At 35.7% G+C, this 25,660-nt stretch overlaps 1 protein-coding gene across 1 annotated transcript in view; it reads left to right on the top strand.

Moving 5' to 3' along the window:
- The window catches only part of LRRC7 (leucine rich repeat containing 7), a 497,118-nt gene that overhangs the window by 445,081 nt on the left and 26,377 nt on the right, over positions 1-25,660 (top strand). Inside the window, exon 25 of the mRNA XM_033865102.2 lies at positions 20,133-20,225. Within this exon, the coding sequence (XP_033720993.2) occupies positions 20,133-20,225 (93 nt within the window). The remainder of the gene's footprint in view (positions 1-20,132; positions 20,226-25,660) is intronic.

Raw genomic sequence — 25,660 nt, 5'->3', positions numbered from 1 at the left:
ATCATAACTTCAATCCAGTTCTCTGATTTAATGATTCCTGTTAACAGGAATAATTAATAAGATAAGTTATTACAAAATTTTTTTCTCCCAGAATCAGCACATTTAAAATCCACTGAGATCAATGCCCTCTGTTTCCCCTACTTTGAATAGTAGGGTTAGTATTAACATACAGTTATTCTTAACACTCTAAATTTAAAGGTCTTTTTTACATTATTTCTCAAAAAATACATAAATTATATAGCTTGACTTAATGAGAGGATTATTAAGTTTTAGTTTACATGCTTATCAAACTTAAAATATCATGATTCTTTCAAAGAATGTATTTATAGTCATTGTAAGTGTTTTGATTTGTAGCTCTAACAACATCAGGTGTCTTTCAAACTGAGAGATAAAAACTTAAACATTCAATGGTTATATTAAGGAAAGTACTTAAGTGTAATTCCTTTTGAATTCCTGGTTTTTTCTGCCTTGGTTTCAGGCTGAAATGGTTTGGAATGCTGAGATGAAAACTTTGGAGTGACCACGAGAAAGCCTAAGGAGCATTTAAACCAATAGTACTAGTCCCCAAACTATGCTCCCCCCTCCCCTGAGTTATAAATCTGGAGACAGTTTCTCAAAACCTTTTTCATGATTCAGTGTAATATTTATCCACTACCAGTGGCATGCTGGAGCATACTCATCCTGGCTCATTACTGTGTGCATATCTTCCCAACTCTACCTTCAGGGACACCACACTGATAGGTTGAAATTGTGGGGATAATTACACCAGGGAAATGAGCAAATACTACAAACCAGGGCCCTCCCCTTCCCCCAGCCAGCTCTTAAACATTCTCCAGCACACCACAACTACTACACTGTTTTCTTTCATCTCTTTTTCTTTTTCTAAACCTCTCCACTTCTTTGTTTAGCTCTATAGCATTCAGGAAAGAGAATACTAGGAATAGGTTTCAGAATTTGGAGTTTGAGTTCCATGTTAACTTTTATTAAAGTGTGTGAATCTGGACAAGTCATTAACTCTTTCCTGAGGTTCTGTTTTTCTCCTTATAAAATGAGAACATTACCACCCACCAACAACATTCAAAAAGTTTTTGAGAGAGTCCAATGATACAATTCTACATGTACACACATGCACACAAAGTAAGCCTGGCCCTGAGAGTAAAGAAATAGGAAACAGAAGAAATAAAATTCAAGATTTTAAGAATTCAAATACTGGAGGGCACTTAATGAATATCAGTCCAACCTCCCTAGTCTATAGATAGAAAACAAACAAACAAACAGAAAGAGGCTGAAGGAGGTTATGTAATTCACTCTCATAATAAAAATATTTTATGTATTTTTTACCTTCCTAACTCATTTTTCTTTTGAAAACTCAGACCTCTCTAATATGTGTGTGTGCCCTTTAAAGCAAGACTTTTTCCATATTTAACAAGAAAAAAAAAGGAGGAAAATATTTAAAACATTTAAGAACTGTATAATTTCACACGAAAATTATAGAGTAGCAATTGAAGTGCAAAGACCAAGGAGGTAACTGAAAATTCTAATATGGGTTTCAGGCATGTAAATCAAGTTACTTTATTTTCATAAGGCATTTCTAGTGGTGCATTAAAAGGGCCATTAAGAGAAAACAGAGTTTTCTTAAATGATTACTACAAAAACAATGTTAAATTTGGTCAAGTACAATATGGAAAAAATCTAAGTCATTCATAATTTTTAAGTGCAAGGAGACATCATAAACATAGTACAGAAGGGTAAGCTGGGATGAAGTGAGAGAGTTGCATTGATATATATACACTACCAAATGTAAAACAGATAGCTAGTGAGAAGCAGCCGCATAGCTCAGGGAGATCAGCTCTGTGCTTTGTGACCACCTAAAGGGGTGGGATAGGGAGGGTGGGAGGGAGCACAATAGGGAGGGGATATGGGGACATATGTATACGTATAGCTGATTCACTTTGTTATACATCAGAAACTAACACAACATTGTAAAGCAATTATACTCCAATAAAGATGTTAAAAAATAAGTAAATAAAAAATAAACATAGTACAAATAAACATGCTGTGTGCAGCATGATAAAGCACAATAATTTCTACTAAAGCTTGGAGATTTTACTTTAAAAAAGTAATCACTTATTGGAATGCTACAGGTGAAAAACAACCGATTACAACGAATCTACATTTTTTTAATTCAGGGAAGAGAAGTCTGAATGAAAGTAGGAAAAGAAAAGACAACAGTTGCCGTACATTGAGTGCCTACTATGCTATTTATACTATATAAAGTGTATTTATGCTATAAATACCATGTATCTTACACACAGGCCTGGCTTCATGGTGTGTGAACTGTGCAGCTGCACAAAGTCCTGCATTTGGAAGTGCCCCACACTTGGTTTAATGCTCTGCTGTCACCAGCTTGTAATTCTTAAAAATCATTCAACAAAGAGCCTCACATTTTCATTTTGCATCAGGCCCCACTAATTACATAGTTGGTCCTGCTTACACACGCTATTTCATTTAATCCTCACAATAATCTTATTTCCTTTTTATAAATGAAGAAACCAAGGCACAGAGAAAATAAGTAACTTGTAAGAGGTATAATTGGTCAAGCTACTTGTGAGCGGTATAATTGGTCAAGCTGGAATTTTAATCCAGATCTAACCCAGAACCCAAGTTCTGTGTACCAGTCTTACCATTAAATTAACCACATGATCCAGACGATTGCTGTGGCCTCAGTGTCCCTTTCTGTCAAATAATATTAGTTAAACGTGTTTCAGCTACAATTCAGAGTTATAGAACTGCCTTATACAGATGGTATGCTGACTGGAACTCACATGAACACTTCCAATTCTTTGAAAAGCAAAAATACTCAACAAATGGAAAGTTTTATTATTAGAAAAAGTATACCTCTGTATCTCTTAATGTGACCTAAAGAACTAATGAATTTCTAATCTGATTAAAATAAGTTCCATATAGCAATGAACATATATAATAAATGCTACCACTAATGAAGTTGAATGAATTTAAATGAATGTCATATTTTACCTAACCTGCACACTTAGCCTTTTTTAGCCATAAAGAAGTACTTAGTAAACTTTGATGTTCCACCTGAATGATGAAACCATCTCAACTTTCAAACTACCCATCACAATAAAACAAGGCAAAATATCTAAGAATTCTAATTTAATACACTTACTTTTACATATCTATTTTTCATAGACGTTAAGTATCATCTGTTTTCTACTCTAGGATTAAATGGCATAAAATATATGGAAGTGATTTTTAAACCATAATGTGCGACCCAGATTCAAGGTATTAATTTCCATAGACTAGAAATCTGATGTGTAATAATGAATATTCTTTTTAACAAATTATCTACAACAAAATCACGTGCATGTCACTTGAAGTTCATTATCAGGGAATTTTACTTAGAAAAGGTATTATAATGCATAAACCTTTTTGATTATTGATGAACATAATAGAGACTAATAGAGTTGTACTAAACAGTGAGCTGAAGAAAGCCAGAAAGTAAGATTTGACTCCTTCCCATTCCACATGAAAACTCTTAGCCATCATATCCATTCTCTTAGCTCTTCCCTTTGTTTCCCAATCCAAATGACTATTCAGCTTATCCTCCCCTTCACAATAAAGTATTACTTTATATCAGATATTCTCAACCTCAGCTGTACATTAGAATCTGCTCAGCTTTTTTTTTAATTGATGTATAGTTGATTAACAATATCATATTAATTTTAGGTATACAGCATAGTGATTCAGTATTTTTGCAGATTATATTCCATTATAAGTTACTACAAGATAATGGCTATAATTCCCTGTGCTATACAATATATTCTTGTTGTTTATTTTATACATAATGGTTTGTATCTGTTAATCCCATATCCCTAATTTGTCCCTCCCCCAACCCTTTCCCTTTGGTAACCACAAGGTTGTTTTCTATGTCTATGAGTCTGTTTCTGTGTTGCATATATTCATTTGTACTATTTTTTAGATTCCACTTATAAGTGATATCATACAGTATTTATCTTTCTCTGTCTGACTTATTTCATTTAGCATAATACACTCCAAGTTCATCCATGTTGTTGCAAATGGAAAAATTTCATCCTTTTTTTATGGCTGAGTAATATTCTATTGTGTATATATACTATGTCTTCTTTATCCATTTGTCTATTTATGGGCACTTGGGTTATTTCCATGTCTTGGATATTGTAAACAGTGCTTCTATGAACATTGGGGTGCATATATCTTTTCAAATTAGTGTTTTCGTTTTTTCTGGATATATACCCAGGAGTCAAATTACTGGATCATATGGTAGTTCTACTTTAGTTTTTTGAGGAAATTCCATGATGCCCGATGGAGGCTGCTCAGGAACTTTGAAAAATACTCATGCCCTGGCCTCATCCCCAAATAAACTGATTTCATTAGCCTGGATGTGAGCTGGGTAATGGGAATTTTTGAAATTCCCCAGGTGATTCTATTGTGTAGCCAAGGTTGAGAACTGATATCGAGATATTCTATAACTCAGCAATTTGCCAGCTGAATAGCATAGTGTTATTAACACTATTTAGAAGTATACACAAGTCATCCATAACTTGTTGGATAGTCTTTATAGAAACTAACATAAACTTGGTTTTTCTGTTTTGCAAATGTATAATCCAAGGCAAAGCATATCTGTATATGTGGAACATATAGACCCCAAAGCAGAACTAGGAAGGAAAAACATCAGCATGATGCTTCAAATGTCTCAAAATCCTTTCATATATTAACTGATTTAATCTAACCAATAATGCTGTGGTGGATAGAGCAGTTCCTGTTTTACTGACTAAAAATCTAAGATTCAGAGAAGTCGAGCTAGAATTAGAATCCAATTTCATGAGTCTACCACATAATGCTACAGCCTGCTGCACTCTAGCCAAACATAGAGGTCAAGAGTAAGCCCACACTGGAAGAATAAAAATAGAAAAGTGCACCCTCAAGTCCATGTCTGCCCCAGACAAGAGGACATACCCGCTAATGAACCTAACATATCAGGAGGGCCAGAGCTCCATAGCTGTTTCCTGCCAGTTCCTGTGAGTATACATTTGAACTAAAGTTTGTGCCTAAAAGAGAACTTGTAACATTACATTAGAATTACATTAGAATAAGCCTTGTGAGTTATACAAAGCAGCTCACACCCATCGTATTCAAGGGGAAATAAAAACAAAGCTCTGAAACCCTCCTTGAAGGAGATGCTATAGTGTACCCTGGAAGAAATCATTTTGATACTTAATAATATGTGGAGTACATGAAGCTTTTGGCTAAGACATGATTTCAGACATCTCTTTAGATGCTCTGATCAGTTGCCTGAAGGGCTCACAAGGGTTCCAGGTGAGGCTTCATCTAACCTCACCTCATCCAGGTGAGGTTCCAGGTGAGGTTCACTCGGAACCAAGTGAAGAAAAATACATTATCCTAAGTGTTTGATATAAGAAGAAAAACTTGGAAATATTTGGGTTTTTTAATCATGAATTTTAAAATTAAAAGGCAATAATTTAATAAAGATGGTTAGAAAATAGATATTAAGATGGTTTTAATGTATATTATTTACTCAAATGATTTCAGGGACATCCCATACCTCATCCTGCTCTACTTAAATTACTGCTATTTATGCATATTTTCCCCATAGAATTTTATTCTCCAGTAACCAAAGTAATACTGCAACTCTAAATTCATACTTTGACACAAATAATGTCTAACTCAACACCACAAATTCTACAAATTGACTTTATGAATTATGTTTAGTCAAATTGTAGGATTCAGTAAACACTACAGTAGGAATCAGAAGCCTCTTTCAGTGTTCCACTAAATATATGTATGGTCTTCTTGGTTTCCTCAAGTTTAAAATGAAGGAAATGAAGTGAATAACCTTTAAAATGCATTTACAGACGAAAGAACATTTGAATTTCTACTTTCTAGTTATGTACAGAGTTGGCTATTTTTTTCTGAAAGATCTAGAAAATGCTACTCAAAGGATTTTATTCATCAACCTATTAGTATGTTTCTTCAAAAGATTTAATTAGCACTTTTAGTTGGACTTGCATCTCTGATACACAACAGAAAAAGATATGAAAATAGAAGTATCAAAAAAAATTTTTAATATTAACATGTATATATTTTTATAATTATTACCTTTTTTAGTCTATGACACAGCCTTGTTAGAAATTTTGGGAATGCAGAGAAGTTTTATGTAGATTTTGTGTGGCTGTGCAATACACATAGTGTAAATCACAACAAAAATTATAATACCTTATCATTGCATAGCACTCTTTATTGTACAAGCACTGTTATATAATAACCTATAAGACCAGGAACTAAAAGTGAAAGTAGCAGCAAATTTAATTTCCAGTTTAATTTCAGTACCATGAAGCATTCTCTCTACTTCTGTCAAGTCCCATAATCAAATCTCCGTCATCATCTCATTTGATCTCTCAGCAAGTGGCTTGACTGAACTCTTTCTTTAAATTTTCTTCACTTGGCTATCACTATTCTACCGCTTTCCCTCTTTCCACACTAGCCATTCTTTCCTGATTTCTTTATTGACTCCTTTTCTGTTCCTGACCTTTAAATGATAGAGTGATCCAGTGCTCAAACCTTGACCCCCTTCTCTTTTGTATCCATACTCACACCTGTATGATTTCATTCACTTCCAGGATGGATGAGTCCAAGATTTATATATCTCCAGCTCTGGCCTCTCCCCTGTACTCCAGATGTTTATATTCAATTACCCACTTGTTGATATCTCAACCTGGATGTCCAATGAATTTCTTAAACTTAGCATAGTCAAAAGAAACTCTTGTTTCCCAGCCCTGCCCCTACCAAACCTGCTTCTCTTCTAGATTTCCCCATTTTAGTTAATGGCTCTTCTATTTATCTTGTTGCTATGGCCAAAGATCCTTGACTTCCCTTTCTCACAGCCCACGTACAAGTCACAGCAATTCCATTAAAATATATTCTGAATTCACCACTTTTCATCACCTGCACTGCTACCATCTTATCAGCCATCACCTCACTCCTATCTACTTCAGTAGCTCCCTAATTGTTTTCTCTTTTGCTGGTTGCTTTTCTCCAGTCTGTTTTCCACTGCCAGAGTTATCTCTTTAAAACATGAATCAGATCATGTCAGTCTTCTGCTTAAAACTCCCTAGTGGCTTGAAAACTTCTGAACCCTTATAAATCCTCCCTATGGCATGAAGTCCCTACAGACCTGGACCCTGCCTCCTCTCCTTCTACTCTCTCCTTAGCCATTTTCTCTCTCGTCATGCTGATCATGTTGTTGTTGCTGATTTTAACAGCCTTATTGATATAGTTTACACACGGTAAAGTTCACCTGTTTAAATTGAACAATTCAGTGTTTTTTAGTATATTTATACAGTTGTACCACCATCACCATAATCTAATTTTTAAACATTTTCATAATTCCAAAAAGAAACCTTATACCCATTAGCGGTCATCTTCCATACTCCCTGCCCTCTATTCTGCCCCCAGCCCTAGACAATCATTCATCTACATTGTATCTCTATACATTTGTCTATTCTGGACATTTCATATAAATGAGATCATAGGACATATGAAGTTTTTTGTGACTGGCTAATTTTAATTAGCATAATGTGCTTAGTGTAGCACATATCAGTAATTTATTCCTTTTTACTGCCAAATAATATTCCATTATATGACTATAACATATATTGCTTATGCATTCATCAGGTGACAGACATTTGCGTTCTTTCCACTTTTTGAACATTCATGTACAAATTTGTGTGTGAAGGTACATTTTTATTGTGCTTGGGTAGTTACCTAGGAATGAACTTGCTGGGTTATATGGTAATTATGTTTATCAATTTTAAGGAGCTTCTAAACTCTTTTCTAAAGTGTCTGCCACATTTTACTCCCACCAGCAATGTGAGTGTTCTAATTTCTCCACATCCTCACCAATATTTGTTATTGTCTTTCTTTTTTTATTATAGCCATCTTGTGAAGTATTGATAGTATCTCATTGTGGGGTTTTTTGGGATATTTTGTGGGTTTTTTTTTGCGGTACGCGGACCTCTCACTGTTGTGGCCTCTCCCGTTGCGGAGCACAGGCTCCGGACGCGCAGGCTCAGCGGCCATGGCCCACAGGCCCAGCCGCTCCGCGGCATGTGGGATCTTCCCGGACCGGGGCACGAACCCGTGTCCCCTGCATCGGCAGGCGGACTCTCAACCGCTGCACCACCAGGGAAGCCCCTCTCATTGTGTTTTTAATCTACATTTCTCCAATAACTAATGATGTTGAGTAGCTTTTCGTGTGTTTATTAGTCATTCATATATCTTCTTTGGGTAAATGTCTATTAAAATTCTTTGCCCATTTTTTAATTAGGTTATTTGAACTGTAACTGTCGTTCATATATTCCAGATACAAAATATTTTCTCCCATTCTTTAGGTTGTCTTTTCACTTTCTTGATGGTCTCTTTAAGGCACCAAAGTTTTTAATTTTGATAAAGTCAGTCATCTCCTTTATAACATTTGGTTTCATATCTAAGAAATCATTGCTTAACTCAAGATGACGGAGATTTACTTGTATTTTCTTCCTAAAGGTTTATAGTTTTAGCTCTTGCACTTCAGTCCCTGATTTATTTTGCATTAATTTTTGTGCATGGTATGAGGTACAGGTAAAAATCATTATTTTTCATGTAGATATCCAGTTGTCCCTATACCATTTGTTTAAAAAATTATTCTTTCCTCATTGAATTATCTTAGACCTTTTGTTGAAAATCAAATGACCACAAATGTTAGGGTTTATATCTTGATTCTCCGTTCTATTTCACTGATCTATATGTCTGTCCATATGCCGTCTTGTTGTCCTTTGACTTTACAAAGATCCATCTGTCTTCAGGGCATTTAAAATTGCTGTTCTCCCTGCCTGGAATAGTTTTCCCATTTTTCTTATTGTCTGTTGCTTGATCCTTTATCTCATTCACATTTCTGCTCAAATGTCACATCCTCAGAGAGGCCTTTCTTAGCTACTCCAACTAAAATAGCTCCTCACTCCTGTTCCGTCAAACTGTACTTACTTTCCTGCTTTATTTTTTTGCACAGCTCATATCACTATCTGAAATTACTTCCTGTTCACATGTTTACTATCTGTCTTCCCCATTAGAATGTAAGTTCCATGAGGGCAAGGATTTTTTGTCTGTCTGATAAGGTGCCTAGCACTTAGTAGAAAATCGATAAATATTTGTGGCATAAAGACATGAATCATGATTTGTACAACCATTTTCATTTTCAAAGTTACAGCGGTTTTTCCAAGCAGTTAACAATATAATTGGAGCACTTCTTTGAATAACTGGCATATCTTCGAAAAACTCATCACATGTTTTAAGAAAGAGTCATCATATACTTTTGACAGTGAATAATTGAGAGTATCTTTTGTCACACATGCATATTACCAATTTATTTATTCAACCAAAAGTTAATTGAGTGTTAACGATGTGCCAGCCACTGTTGTAGATAGTCAATGAAGAGATAACATAATAGACATTCAGAGGTGATTCAGATGTCCTACTTGATTAAAACTCCATGCGGAATGTGGATGTCTCTTCACCAGACCTTCTCTATGTTAATACTCTCAGGGTTCAAAGCTGGAAATGGCCTCAGAGGTGAAACATTTTTAGTTACAAAGTCCTTTCTTGATGCTTCAGCAATTAACAGTCCTTAAATAGATCAAAAATTTACCTTGAATTTCTTACAGTACAGAATATTTGAAATTCTGCTCACTTCATTTCCCAAAAGAATTTTCTAACAAGTGTATAATTTTTTTCTTTTAAGATAAATCAATTCTTTTATGTCTACAAATAAGCAAGTTTCTTCTCAATTTATTTAGTCAGCTATGCCTCTTGATTATGAGTGACTCAACCTAATAAGACTTAAGCCAAAGGAGAATGTTTAAACTCATATCAGCTGGAACTCCAGAGATGGAGGAAGCTTCAGATAAGGCTTAATGCTAGGCTCAGAGGAAATCATGACTTCTCTCTCTGTGGGCTGGTTCCTGTGCCAAAAAGGCTTTCTCCTTGTGATAGAAAGATAGCTCAAGAGCTTCAGACTCTCTCAGACGTAAAACAAGCAAGAAAGAGCAAGATTCTCTTTCCTGAAAATCCTAATAGCCATCTCATTACTCCTAGTTGATCAAGTGACCTGCTCATCCTATAATAAATCATATTTTTAGGGGATCCAGTGCTTTGCTTTAGGTCTAGATAACATGATTCACTGAGAGCATACAGGCTGAGAATAAAGAAGTGGGTGGTTTTCAAAGAGAATTTGAGGTTATAACTGCCAGACAAAGAATGAATGGATCTTGAGCAGCAAAAACAGCAGGTATCCACTAAAAGCTTCATAATACATACTGCTAGGAAAGAGAATGGTCACTAGGACAAAGCATACGAAGCACGTTAATTACAGCATCACCAGGTATCTTTCTGCAATGCAATTCTCTAATCCTGAATTACACCTCACGCACATGTGCCCACCCACACACACGTATTTCCTTTGTTCTTGCTACTAGGTTTTAGAGCATTGCAAGACCAAATGAGATCACTGCCTTCCAGAGATTATACATTACGACTTCACAGAGCCTCACTGCTACATTACAATCCATTTTTTCATGGGCTTCTCCAAGTTATGACCCAGTATTTTAATCAGAGCAAGATTAACACAAACCAGATATATCAAGTAGTCAAATGATGGAAGCAGACTCTGAAAGAAGCAAATGCACCATTTCCTGCCAAACTGTTGCTGTTATCTTCAGCCAGCAATTTCACTCATTGATATCAATAACTTAATAAAAAATAGAAAAGCTGATTTTCATTGAATAAGCTATTTATTAGCCTCCTAGATCTGACCTTTTTCTAGAACACTGCGTTTCCTCTTTGCTAAACCCTTTTAGTTTCAGACTGTTTCTTGGCTGTGAGGCATTCCTTCCTCTCACATTTTATGGCCCCTTTGGGCCTTAGCAGACAGGTGGAACTCCTTCTATGTGAGATGAATACTCTGTCTGACATGCTTTATGGAACATAGCAGTCCCAACACAACCTATTAGCCATACCATAGTGTGCCCAAGGGGAGCCTAGCTTCAGATCAGAATTTGTGGTTGTTTGTCATATTTATAAAACCATAGTGTCATCTTTATTATTTCTATTATTAAAAAATATATTGAAGCAGTTCTTCAGATACTTGGCACATATGAAATTTGTTTTCCTAAGATTTTCTAGTGCCTTCCAGATTGACAATAATATAAAATAGATATAGTCACTACCTTGAAAGAGAATGACTAGAAAGTACCCTCAGCAATTTACTTGGTAAATAAAATCTGTTGCATATGTTTCCTTTCAGTTTTTATAGTGGCCTGGAGAAAGCCCAAAGTGTACACCTTCCACATATTATGTTATACAATATAAAATTTTCACATTAGAAAGGTATAGCCCAAATTTTAAATAATTTAATTGGAAATGCACAGATATATGGGAAAAACAAAAGTAAAATGTTTAAATAGTATTAGTTCCTTTCTTCTCATTTTCTAATTAACCACTAATAACAAAAAAAGGACTACAAGGTGAACTCGTGTGATGAATAAAGCTAAAGTATTCCTTCGAGCTAATCAAGCTATTATATGTTCAGATCCACAGACTGTGAGCCATATAAATACAAAACTATTAGAAACTGTAGTTTCTACCACCCTATGATAACTAGTTTTAACAAATCTAGATCAATGAAAGGAAAAGTTGTAATTAAACCAATCTTTAAAATAAAAATATAGGAGAGTATTTATGGTATTTGCAGTTACTCATCATTTAGAAACTCTTCATTAATGAGTCTATCATAAAAATCACATTAGTGGATAATTTTTGGTCCTTGTGTTGCAAGTGAACTATGTAATAAACATTATGTTTACTATTAAAGAATATGACTGAATTAAGGATAGTCCTATTAAATGGCCAAACTTAATTGATCCAGCTCCCATCGACTCACAATATATGCTAATTAAGTCAGGAATAGGACTCAAGTTTGCCTTGAACTATCTAAGAGGTAAGTATTGAAGGTACCTTAAAAATAAAGATGTAGAGAACATTTGGGGCGTTTGCATTTTCCCACAAGCAAATTAATAGGCTAAGCAATGTTGCTGGGGAAAACATTGAGCTACTTAAAAAAGCAAATGTTTCCAATCATCTTTAAGAACATTTCCAATATATATTTATATAAATACAAAATATATGCTAATGTATTTCTTTAGACTTTTTTCTTAACTCTTTATTGATAATCTTTTGCCTGCTAATCTCTGGTAATACTTGGTTCACCCTAGTTCCAATACTCATTCTTTAATTAAAAGTTATAAAAGTTGTTTTTTTCCCTTTGTGTAACCAAAGTGCATGCTACCTCTGGGGTGCCAAGTCTTTCAGTTATCTGGGGTCACCCCGTCCCACTTTACATGGAAAACTAGCATTTTCCCCACAGCCCACACATTCACATCCCCAGCTCAGGATCATCAAGAATTCCTAGGTTTATTATAGTTTCTCTAAGTCATTCCTGACACTGATTTCCCTTCTGCTGAATTTTTGATCTACGTTCCTTGTATCAGTTCTTTTTTTTTTTTGGCCACGCCATGTGGCATCCAGGATCCTAGTTCCCCAACCAGGGATCAAACCTGTGCCCCCTGCAGTGGAAGCACAGAGTCCCAACCACTGGACCACCAGGGAAGTCCCTGTATCAATTCTTATAATTGCTGTTATCTTTACTCCAACCTTACCCCAAGGTGGACCTACTCCTAATGCCATCATTTCCCAACAGTACTGCAAAGCATAAGGCTCTGACGTTTAACAGATTTCATTGATGATTTGGGGTTTGGGGAGGTAATAGAGCACAGAATACTGGAATATTAGCCTTCACAGTCCTAAATATTTATTGACTCTTCTCTGTCACAATTTCTCCATATTTTTGTCCTCTCTCTTTCTCACAGTGTTTTCCTCTTTCCTCTAACACTTTTAACTTCCTCTTGAGGAGCTGCTGCCAAAACCCAAAACTCTTTTTACTGAGTATTTCTTTCTTCTTTTGTTTCACCTTCACTCTAACTGTGGATAAAACTTCTCCCCTTTCTCAAACTATTGGGCTGTCCAAAAAGTTCATTTGGGTTTTTCTGTTAAGATCTTACGGAAAAACCAAATGAACTTTTTGGCCAACCCAATAAAACCCCTGCTATGTCTAAATAATAGAATTATCTACCGAGAAGATGAAATATTCTACTTTCCTAGAAAGCAGTAACAACTGATTTAAATTAAATAGCCATCAGGGGACCTTCAAGATGTCAGAGGAGTAAGAGGTGGAGATCACCCTCCTTCCCACAAACACATCAAAAATACATCTACATGTGGAACAACTCCTACAGAACACCTACTGACCACTGGCAGAAGACCTCAGACTTCCCAAAAGGCAAGAAAATCCCCATGTACCTAGCCATGTGGCTGACAGGGTCTTGGTGCTCTGGCCAGATGTCAGGCCCGAGCCTCTAAGATGGGAGAGCCAAGTTCAGGACATTGGACCACCAGAGACCTCCCAGCCCCATGTAATATCAATCGGCAAGAGCACTCCCAGAGATCTCTGTCTCAACGTTAAGACCCAGCTCCACCCAATGGCCAGCAAGCTCCAGTGCTGGATGCCCCATGCCAAACAACTGGCAAGACAGGAACACAACCCCACCCATTAGCAGAAAAGGCTGCCTAAAATGATACTAAGTTCAAAAAAAAATGATACTAAGTTCACAGACACCCCAAAACACACCACCAGATGCAGCCCTACCCACCAGAAAGACATGATCCAGCCCCACCCACCTGAACACAGGCACCAGTCCCCTCCACCAGGAATCCTACACAAGTCACTGAACCAAACCTCACCCACTGGGGGCAGACACCAAAAACAATGGGAAATACGAACTTGCAGCCTGCAAAAAGGAGGTCCCAAACACAGTAAGTTAAACAAAATGAGAAGACAGAGAAACATGCAGCAGATGAAGGAACAAGGTAAAACCCCACCAGACCAAACAAATGAAGAGGAAATAGACAGTCTACCTGAAAAAAAATCAGAGTAATGATAGTAAAGATGATCCAAAGTCTTGGAAATAGAATGGAGAAAATACAAGAAATGATTAAGAAGGACCTAGAAGAACTAAAGAGCCAACAAACAATGATGAACAACAAAATAAATGAAATTAAAAACTCTCTAGAAGGAATCAATAGCAGAATAACTGAAGCAGAAGAAAGGATAAGTGACCTGGAAGAAAAAATAGTGGAAATAACTACCATAAATGCACCAACATTCGAATTATAGAGGTCCCAGAAGAAGAAGAGGAAAAGAAAGTTTCTGAGAAAATATTTGAGGAGATTATAGTTGAAAACTTCCCTAACATGGGAAAGGAAATAGTCAAGTCCAGGAAGCGCAGAGTCCCATACAGGATAAATCCAAGGAGAAACACACCAAGACACATTAATCAAACTATAAAAAATTAAATACAAAGAAAAAAATTTAAAAGCAGCAAGGGAAAAGCAACAAATAACATACAAGGAAATCCCCGTAAGGTTAACAGCTGACCTTTCAGCAGAAACTCTGCAAACCAGAAGGGAGTGGCAGGACATATTTAAAGTGATGAAAGGGAAAAACCTACAACCAAGATTGCTCTACCCAGCAAGGATCTCATTCAGATTCAAGAGAGAAATTAAAAGCTTTACAGACAAGCATAAGTTAAGAGAATTCAGCACCACCAAACCAGCTTTACAACAAATGCTAAAGGAGCTTCTCTAGGCAGGAAACACAAGAGAAGGAAAAGACCTACAATAACAAACCCAAAACAATTAAGAAAATGGTAATAGGAACATACATATTGATAATTACCTTAAATGTAAATGGATTAAATGCTCCAACCAAAAGACATAGACTGGCTGAATGGATACAAAAACAAGACCCATATATATGCTGTGTACAAGAGACCCACTTCAGACCTAGGGACACATACAGACTGAAAATGAGGGGATGGAAAAAATATTCCATGAAAATAGAAATCAAAAGAAAGCTGGAGTAGCAATTCTCATATCAGAAAAAAATAGACTTTAAAATAAAGACTATTACAAGAGACAAAGAACTATACTACATAATGATCAAGGGATCAATCCAGGAAGAAGATATAACAATTGTAAACATGCACCCAACATAGAAGCATCTCAATACATAAGTCAAATGCTAACAGCCATAAAAGGGGAAATCGACAGTAACACAATCATAGTAGGGGACTTTAACACTCCACTTTCACCAATGGACAGATCATCCAAAATGAAAATAAATAAGGAAACACAAGCTTTAAATGACAAGATGGACTTAATTGACAAGATGGACTTAATTGATATTTATAGGACATTCCATCCAAAAACAACAGAATACACTTTCATCTCAAGTGCTCATGGAGCATTCTCCAGGATAGATGATATCTCGGGTCACAAATCAAGCCTTGGTAAATTTACTAAAATTGAAATCATATAAAGTATCTTTTCTGACCACAATGCTATGGAGACTAGATACTAATTATAGGAAAAAAAAAAACTGTAAAAAATACAAACACTAATATGCTACTAAATAACCAAGGAATCACTGAAGAAATCAAAGAGGAAATCAAAAAATACCTAAAAAAAAATGACAATGAAAACACGACTACCCAAAACCTATGGGGTGCAGCAGAAGCAGTTCTAAGAGGGAAGTTTATAGCAATACATTCCTACCTCAAGAAACAAAAAACATCTCAAATAAACAACCTAACTTACACCTAAAGCAATTAGAGAACGAAGAACAAAAAAAACCCCAAAATTAGCAGAAGGAAAGAAATCATAAAGATCAGGTCAGAAATATATGAAAAAGAAAAGAAGGAAATGATAACAAAGATCAATAAAAATAATAGCTGGTTCTTTGAGAAGATAAAGAAAATTGATGAACCATTAGCCAGACTCATCAAGAAAAAAAGTGAGAAGACGCAAATCAACGGAATTAGAAATAAAAATGGAGAAGTAACAACTGGCACTGCAGAAATACAAAGGATCGTGAGAGATTACTACAAGCAACTCTATGCCAATACAATGGACAACCTGGAAGAAATGGACAAATTCTTAGAAAAAAACAACCTTCCAAGACTGAACCAAGAAGAAATAGAAAATATAAACAGAGCAATCACAAGCACTGAAATTAAAACTGTGATTAAAAATCTTCCAACAAACAAAACCCTAGGACCAGATGGCTTCACAGGCAAATTCTATCATTTAGAGAAGAGCTAACACCTATCCTTCTCAAACTCTTCCAAAATATTAGCAGAGGGGGGAACACCGCCAAACTCATTCTACAAGGCCACCGTCACCCTGATGCCAAAACCAAACAAATATGTCATAAAAAAAGAAAACTATATAGGCTTCCCTGGTGGCGCAGTGGTTGAGAGTCCGCCTGCCGATGCAGGGGACACGGGTTCGTGCTCTGGTCCAGGAAGATCCCACATGCCGCGGAGTGGCTGGGCCCATGAGCCATGGCCACTGAGCCTGTGCGTCCAGAGCCTGTGCTCCGCAACGGGAGAGGCCAGAGCGGTGAGAGGCCCGCGTACCGCAAAAAAAAAAAAAAAGAAAACTACAGGCCAATATCTCTGATGAACATAGATGCAAAACTCCTCAACGAAATACTAGCAAACGGAATCCAACAGCACATTAAAAGGATCAAACACTGTGATCAATGGGGTTTATCCCAGGAATGCAAAGATTCTTCAATATATGCAAATCAATCAATGTGATACACCATATTAACAAACTGAAGGATAAAAGCCATAGAATAATCTCAACAGATGCAGAGAAAGCTTTCGACAAAATTCAACACCTATTTATGATAAAAACTCTCCAGAAAGTAGGCATAGAGGGAAATTACCTGAACATAATAAAGGCCATATATGACAAACCCACAGCCAACATCTTTCTGAATGGTGAAAAACTGAAACCATTTCCACTAAGATCAGGAACAAGACAAGGTTGCCCACTCTCACCACTATTATTCAACATAGTTTCAGAGGTTTTAGCCATGGCAATCAGAGAAGAAGAAGAAATAAAAGGAATCCAAATCAGAAGAGAAGAAGTAAAGCTGTCACTATTTGAAGAAGATATGATACTATACATAGAGAATCCTAAAGATGCTACCAGAAAGCTACAGAGTTAATCAATGAATTTGGTAAAGCAGCAGGATACAAAATTAATGCACAGAAATCTCTTACATTTGGGCTTCTCTGGTGGTGCAGTGGTTTAGAATCTGCCTACCAATGCACAGGACACAGATTCGAGCCCTGGCCCAGGAATTCCCACATGCCATGGAGCAAATAAGCCCGTGCGCCACAACTACTGAGCTTGAGCTCTAGGGCCCGCAAGCCACAACTACTGAGCCCATGGGCCACAGCTATTGAAGCCTGTGTGCCTAGAGCCCGTGCTGCACAACAAGAGCAGCCATGACAATGAGAAGCCTGCACACTGCAACAAAGAGTAGCCCTGCTCACCACAACTAGAGAAAGCCCACACACAGCAACAAAGACCCAACACAGCCAAAAATTTAAAAATAAATAAATAAATTTATATATATAAAAAAAGAAATCTCTTGCATTCCTCTACACTAATGATGAAAAATCTGAAAGAGAAACTAAGGAAACACTCCCATTTACCACTGCAATAAAAAGAATAAAATACCTAGGAGTAAACCTACCTAAGGAGGCAAAAGACCTGTATGCAGAAAACTATAAGACACTGATGAAAGAAATTAAAGATGATACAAACAGATGGAGAGATATACCATGTTCTTGGACTGGAAGAATCAATATTGTGAAAATGACTATACTACCCAAAGCAATCTACAGGTTCAATGCAATTCCTATCAAACTACCAATGTCATTTTTCACAGAACTAGAGCAAAAAATTTCACAATTTGTGTGGAAACAAAAAAGACCCCGAATAGCTGAAGCAATCTTGGGAAAGAAAAATGGAGCTGGAGGAATCAGACTCCCAGACTTCAGACTATACTACAAAGCACAGTAATCAAGACAGTATGGTACTGGCACAAAAACAGAAATATAGATCAATGGAAAAGGGTAGAATGCCCAGAGATAAACCCACACACATATGGTCACCTTGTCTTTGATAAAGGAGGCAAGAATATACAGTGGAGAAAAGACAGCCTCTTCAATAAGTGGTGCTGGGAAAACTTGGCAGCTACATGTAAAAGAATGAAATTAGAACACTTCCTAACACTATACACAAAAATAAACTCAAAATGGATTAAAGACCTAAATGTAAGGCCAGACACTGTCAAACTCTTAGAGGAAAACAGAGGCAGAACACTCTATGACATAAATCACAGCAACATCCTTTTTGACCACCTCCTAGAGAAATGGAAATAAAAACAAAAATAAACAATGGGACCTAATGAAACTTAAAAGCTTTTGCACAGCAAAGGAAACCATAAACATGACCAAAAGACAACCCTCAGAATGGGAGAAAATATTTGCAAATGAAGCACCTGACAAAGGATTAATCTCCAAAATTTACAAGCAGCTCATGCAGCTCAATTTCAAAAAAACAACCCAATCCAAAAATGAACAGAAGACCTAAATCGACATTTCTCCAAAGAAAATATACAGATTGCCAACAAACACATGAACGGAAGCTCAACATCATTAATCATTAGGGAAATGCAAATCAAAACTACAATGAGGTATCACCTGACACCAGTCATAATGGCCATCATCAAAAAATCTACAAACAATAAATGCTGGAGAGGGTGTGGAGAAAAGGGAACACTCTTGCACTATTGGTGGGAATGTAAATCAATACAGCCACTATGGACAACAGTATGGAGGTTCCTTACAAAACTAAAATTAGAACTACCATATGACCCAGCAATCCCACTACTGGACATATACCCAGAGAAAACCATATGTACCACAATGTTCATTGCAGCACGATTTACAATAGCCAGGACATGGAAGAAACCTAAGTGTCCATCAACAAATGAATGGGTAAAGAAGATGTGGCACATGTATTCAACGGAATATTACTCAGCCATAAAAATAAACGAAATTGAGTTATTTGTAGTGAGGTGGATGGACCTAGAGTCTGTCATACAGAGTGAAGTAAGTCAGGAAGAGAAAAACAAATACCGTATGCTAACACATACATATGGAATCTAAAAAAAAAAATTAGTTCTGACGAACCTAGGGGCAGGACAGGAGTAAAGATGCAAACATAGACAATGGACTTGAGGACACAAGGAGCGGGAAGGGTAAGCTGGAGCGAAGTGTGAGAGTAGCATTGACATATATACATTACCATATGTAAAATAGTTAGCTAATGGGAAACTAGCTAATGGGAAGCAGCTGCATAGCACAGGGAGATCAGCTCAGTGCTTTGTGACCCCCTAGAGGAGTGGGCTAGGGAGAGTGGGAGGGAGACGGAAGAGGGAGGGGATATGGGGATATATGTATACGTATAGCTGATTCACTTTGTTATACAGCAGAAACTAACACAACATGTAAAGCAATTATACTCCAATAAAGATGTGTAAATAATTAATCAACTAATTAATCAAATAGCCATCTTTTCCCTCACTCTACATTTGCAAATTTTCTTTCACTTATTCATACAGTCCTTTCTAATTAGTCAGACTAAATGTACGTTTAAAGTAGATAATTAAAATAATGTACAATCTTTTTTTTTAAGGGGTTTTCTAAGTTTTAAAAACTGCTAATCAAAATTTAGTCCTGCACAGGTAACGAATAAATATTTACTCATGTCTGCTTGTTCAGGTAATTTTGTTAGTTCCAATTATAACTGATGCTTATAGAAACACTATTTTGTCAGTATTTATACTGTCTTTTATATACCAAGTTAACATAGGCTAACCCTGAGAACTTAAGTGAAATGTGATTATTTTCTATTGGGATACAGTTATTTGAAGATATTTAGCTTTCATATGTATTTGATTACCTTTTTATATCTTTTTTGCATAGTTTTGTGTGAGAATAGAAAAGAATCCTGGCCTTGGATTTAGTATCAGTGGTGGAATTAGTGGACAAGGAAATCCATTTAAACCTTCTGACAAGGTAAGAACTGAATTTCTTATTGGCAATTTTAACTAGAAAAACACTATATTCTACAGCAGCAAAAATTTTTTTTTTTTCAATTTTTTGGTTTTACTGTACTTTAATAGGCTGGCTAACTATGAAACCAATTAGAAACTTTTTCAGCAAAGGGAAAAAAGAATTCACTACAGTGCTTGACAAATCCTATGAATGAGAAAAAATAAATTTAAGCATTCTCTTTGAATAGGAAGTGGCTTGTTTTTGCTTTTTGTTTTGTTCACAGTTGTATATATTTGTAAAGGAAGCTATATAGGCAATTTCTAACAAGTTTTTTCCAAAATTTTATTTGTGGATCACTGATTTGGGAAAAAGTTTTCTCATAGTAACAGAATGAATAAATAATGATTCAACGCCAGGGCCAGCTGATTGCCATCTCTTTAATCCATCATGTTTGTAAAGTATTTCACTAATAGAATTGTAGAAATGAAAGACCATGGGAAACAAATATTCTGTGAGAAAATCAGTGTTAGCCACAGCAGAGGAATCAGGTCCTCCTCTTATGCTCACCCCTGTCTGTCAAATCATGGGTAATGGTTCACCACCATCCCCAACTCTAACCTCAAACGTTGCTGAATATCCACCATGCTGCATATGTTCACATCTGGCCTGTCTGATCCCATTGTGGACCACTTGACTTTTTTAAGCAAAAAAATGTACCCTGAGCTATGTAACCTGCCTTCTGCCATCAGGGTTTAATACTCTCAGCTTTTAAACAATTAGTGATTATAATTTGATGATCATTGAAACTGTCTGCTTTTGACCGCATCAAATTTAATTGCATTAAGTGACATCATAAAACTTTGGGATGATGAAGAAAGACAGAAATTAGATATGAATAAAACCTCCTCAGGCTCTCGACTTAACCTTTGAGTCACAAAGTGGTGCGGATCCTTTCAATTTACCACTATTGTAAAAATCACCCACACATCAGTTTCTGATTAAAGACCTATTTCTGAAAAAATTTGGATGCCCCTACTTTGGAGATTTCCATAGCCTTTAATCCCTTATTTTCCTCTACTTCTTCCCAATCTTTTTGTTTCCTACCATTAGTTATGCCTTCTTCCTTTCCTTTCTGAAGAAGAAGAAAGAAAGAGGTTGGACTATTTGGATGGAAAGGAGTAGAAAGGAATCCCCAGTTGCCATAGATAAGAATTTATTTGGTTAACTGATTGGAGCAGGTATTCATATATAAGGAATGTATATGAAGCAACCCTATATAATTAGGGAAATTCCAGTTAGAAATGTCTGTGTATAAGTAACTACTACATTTCCTTTTTGAAATGATGTTGAGGATAATCATTGATTTAGTAGAATTTAAATATTCATGGCTTAGTAGGACCAAGTGTTTACTGAATTTTAATAAATTATTAATATATCTTAAGACAAAAAGCATGAAAAGTCAAAATTATCAGAAACATATGATGGTATTTTTAAAAGCCTCAAATTATTGTCTTATTCATCTTGACTCCTCTTTTTGTCTCTGGTTTTACATCTCTTCCATAAGTTCTTTCAATGAAAAGGTAACAAACTTATCATTCATAAGATAGTTGAAATTCAAAAGACATGTTTTCCTCTCTTATCTCACCAGCAGATATATCTTTTCACTATATTTTTGGAAGGCACAGGGTAATAGATATTTTTCAATTAAAGATGCACAAGTTGCTAAATAGTCAAGATGTCTGAATGCTGTTACTTTTCTGCTTTTATTTTCAACTGAAGGGGATAGCAGGTGTGAGGCTTTCAAATCATTGCCTGTAATTCTTCCACTGTGATGAAATATGAACACTTTATAACTATTCATTTAATTTTTCATTGTAACATTTTGATGACTCTAGTGAGACTGAACTATTTCTATGATCTTATAATTTCTCTTTTGGTTAAATGCCACAGATATAGAGCTTGAATTATATAATCTACCCATTGAAATATTCCCCTCAAAAGCACTTTTCTTTGCCTGATTACTTTCTAAAACACTTAAAATCTGAAAAGTGAATCTCTATTACAGCAAAATTGATCAGAGTAATTAAAAGTTCCAAATCTACAGAAGACTCAGACTGCTCTTAATTTATTGACCACACCAAACATATGGTAGATACTTAGTTAAAAGTGTTGAGGAGATCTAAAGACATTGGCTTTGACAATTTCTATAAGAATTTAATCCACTCACAAGGAAAGGGATTAATCTCGAGGAAATTCAGTTGCATTTTTTTATCCCCAGTGCCCCATTCTTGTAGAGGTTGCATAAAATTTAGAGTGGGATCCAGTGCCTATATCAACCTAAAAATATCAAACAGTAAGAAAATGAAAATGAACTTTAAAAATACTCTTCTCTCCAATGTTGAAGGACAATTTTATCATAAATTGGCTAATTTACAGCTGTGAGGAGGGGTGAGGAGAACCAAAATAAACAGATGTTTTAATTCAACCTGGGTCAGAGGTTGATGCTTTCTTTATAAGGAGTTCTAGTCATGCAAAATCTTAAACTTTAATATGATACATATCCCCTTCCAATAAACAAGTCATGGGTTAGAAGCAGTCTTTCGAGCATACTATATTATTTTACCTACTGTTTATTAATGTTTAAGTGTTTTGTAATGACACTCAAAATTCTAAGTATCCAAGATATCTGAATGTCTTAGAGTCATTGAAGACTTTCTGTACTAAAATAGTCAGTAGATTTGTTCCATTCTTTTCATTATGATTGTTAGGAGCCACTGTTTCAGCCAAATGCCAAGGACTAAAGTGAAATAGCATCCAAACTGATTACCTGGTTTACAGCCAGATAGGAAAAGCATGAAGCAGTCATCCCTAAGGGCTGAGAGTATGAAACTGGGACAAAAGTGAGTTGTGTTGTTCAGTCTGGCAGAAGTTCCAATTTAGGTTCTGCGGTAGTGTGAGACTATTGCAGAAAAACTCTTGGTACAGCCCAAAAGTTAACTGAGGCTTTAGGGAGAATTGAGGATTAAGATATAAAGACTGTTTTGTACCAGACTTTGAGAGCTTAGAACATCATCTGGTCTTGCAAATTTAACTCTTCTCGAAGACGCCAAGGTAGTCTGATTATGGTCTCCTTAGGTTAAATGGATGGAGCACAATTAGTCCTGCAGTTCATATCATTGTCAGAACAGTGTTTAGTAGTTGAACAACCCAACTCACTCATCATGGAGTTCATTATTTTGGGTTCACTGCCAGGTGAAAACTGCTTTTACATACTTGGAAAGAGAAAACTGTAGAAAACCAGATGAAAAAGCCGTCATATAATGCTTGCCTTTGCCCTCCCTGTGAAGTGGATGGAGCCATTATCTGGTTTATTATTATAGAAAAACATTGCTGTCAAGATGGCATGATGCTCCAGAGAGATAAAAGATTTTGATCCAACAAATCTGATGATAATAATAAAAGTATAGACTTTTACTGAGTATCTGTAATGTGCTGGTCACTGTATTAGGCTCTTTATATACATGAACTTTTCTCCTTAGCAACTTGTGTTAGTTGAGTATTATTATTCCCCATTTTGTTGAGGCCCGGAGTGGTTAATTAACTTGCCCAAGGTCATTTAGCTGACCTGTGGCAGATAAGATTTGAACCCAAATTGATCTGATTCCAAATCCTTTTCTCTTAACAAGCACTATGATACATACCTCTATCTGCAAATACCACTTAGCCGAAGAGCCACATGACAAATTTATACCCTGTAGAGTTGAGACTAACATAATAATCTAATACTGAAAGTGTTACAGAACACTGTAGTTAGTTATAGTCTAGATATTTGCTTCAAGTCCTTGGAAGTCAGCATGTATTCTCTATTGAACTTAGATAATTAGAAGCATACTGTATACCTTAGATTGCTAAGCATTTGTATAACTTTTGGACTAAGGTATTACTACAGTGGAGATCCTGCCAATGGAACAAACCACAATAATCTTTCCCTATATTTAAATGTTCATAAAATAATAATTCATGATTACAAAATTTAAGTAATATACCAATACAGTTTCCACGAGATGTTGTTAGGAAGAAGAGACTGGATTAATGGATGACTGATATCATGTTGTGTGACTTCATAAGGCAGCCCGAGACTCTGAAAATAAATGAATTTTTAATGATGTATTCACACAGTTCATCATTCAGGGACTGATATCCCTCCTTGCCTCATTTTAGAAGGAAGGACTAAGCTTCTGGAGTTTAAAGATATTAACAAGAACTCATAGCCTCTTTCTCTATATACTGTAAAGGTACAGCACTGAACAATTACATGAACAATCACCTAGTCACAGGATCAAAATGGAAGCTGTATTATGAATATCCTCAAATCACTTGAGATCAGGAAATATACATACTAGGACATTGGGACCAAAGAATCACTTATTCTCCACAGTTTTATCATAAACACTCATGCTGAGCAGAGGCCAGAGAGCCTACCCATATTTCCACTGATTTGGGCAATTGGCATGTACACACATAAATGATAGAAGAAACAATCCTTTTTTTTTTTTAATGCCTTAATTTGCCCATGGTACAGGTAAAATTCCAAGCCAAGGAAGAATATTATAGGCATGGCAAATGTAAAATACTATAATCACCAATAAATGTTCTGGAATTTCAGAATAAATTACTATATCTAATTCTATATAAATTCTAAAAAATTGATTCCAGATGCCAAACATCCTCCCTCCTATTTACATCCCACCTTCCACCCCTAGAAGAAAATTTGTGTGGAGACGAGTATTGCATCAAATAAAAGTTTTTATATGATTAATATTACAAAGAGAAGAAAGGTTAGATGTGCAGATCCAAAGCATTTATTTGACATCTTTACCTGGGAATAGCAATACCCAGAGGCATGCTTGGCAGTAGCAAATTCGAAAATGCACAAGAATAATTTTCTGGGTTTGTTCAGCCTCATGACACTGGGTGATTCATAAATAAAAAGTTGCAAAAGATATGCTCTTGACTTATGAAAAAGTTGCATACCCTATGTCTATACCTCATCATGTAATCTCCATGGATATAAAAATCAGGAATAGCAAACACATTTGTCTAGAACTCCACACAGCATATGATTTATATTTACTACATAAACATTAAACTACATATAATATTTCCTTCATTTTATACAACTCCTAGACAAAAGTGATTTATTTTATATATTTCTAAATTAATTTTATAATATAATTTATATATCTGTCCCATCTTTAATTCTACTTCAAGCGATTATGTAATGCAAAATAATTTGGAGAATCTATTAGTTATGTGAAAGTAACATTCAGGAGCAAGGAATAGATATAATATAAATGTATATAATTTACATATAAAACTGGATTTTTAAAAATAAATAAATTATTTTACAACACAATTACTTCAGCTGCATCTTAGTCACACTGCAGTTTGAGGTT

Source organism: Tursiops truncatus, chromosome 1 (genome assembly GCF_011762595.2).
Source record: "Tursiops truncatus isolate mTurTru1 chromosome 1, mTurTru1.mat.Y, whole genome shotgun sequence".
Lineage (NCBI taxonomy): Eukaryota > Metazoa > Chordata > Mammalia > Artiodactyla > Delphinidae > Tursiops > Tursiops truncatus.
This window is presented reverse-complemented; position numbering and strand designations above follow the sequence as displayed.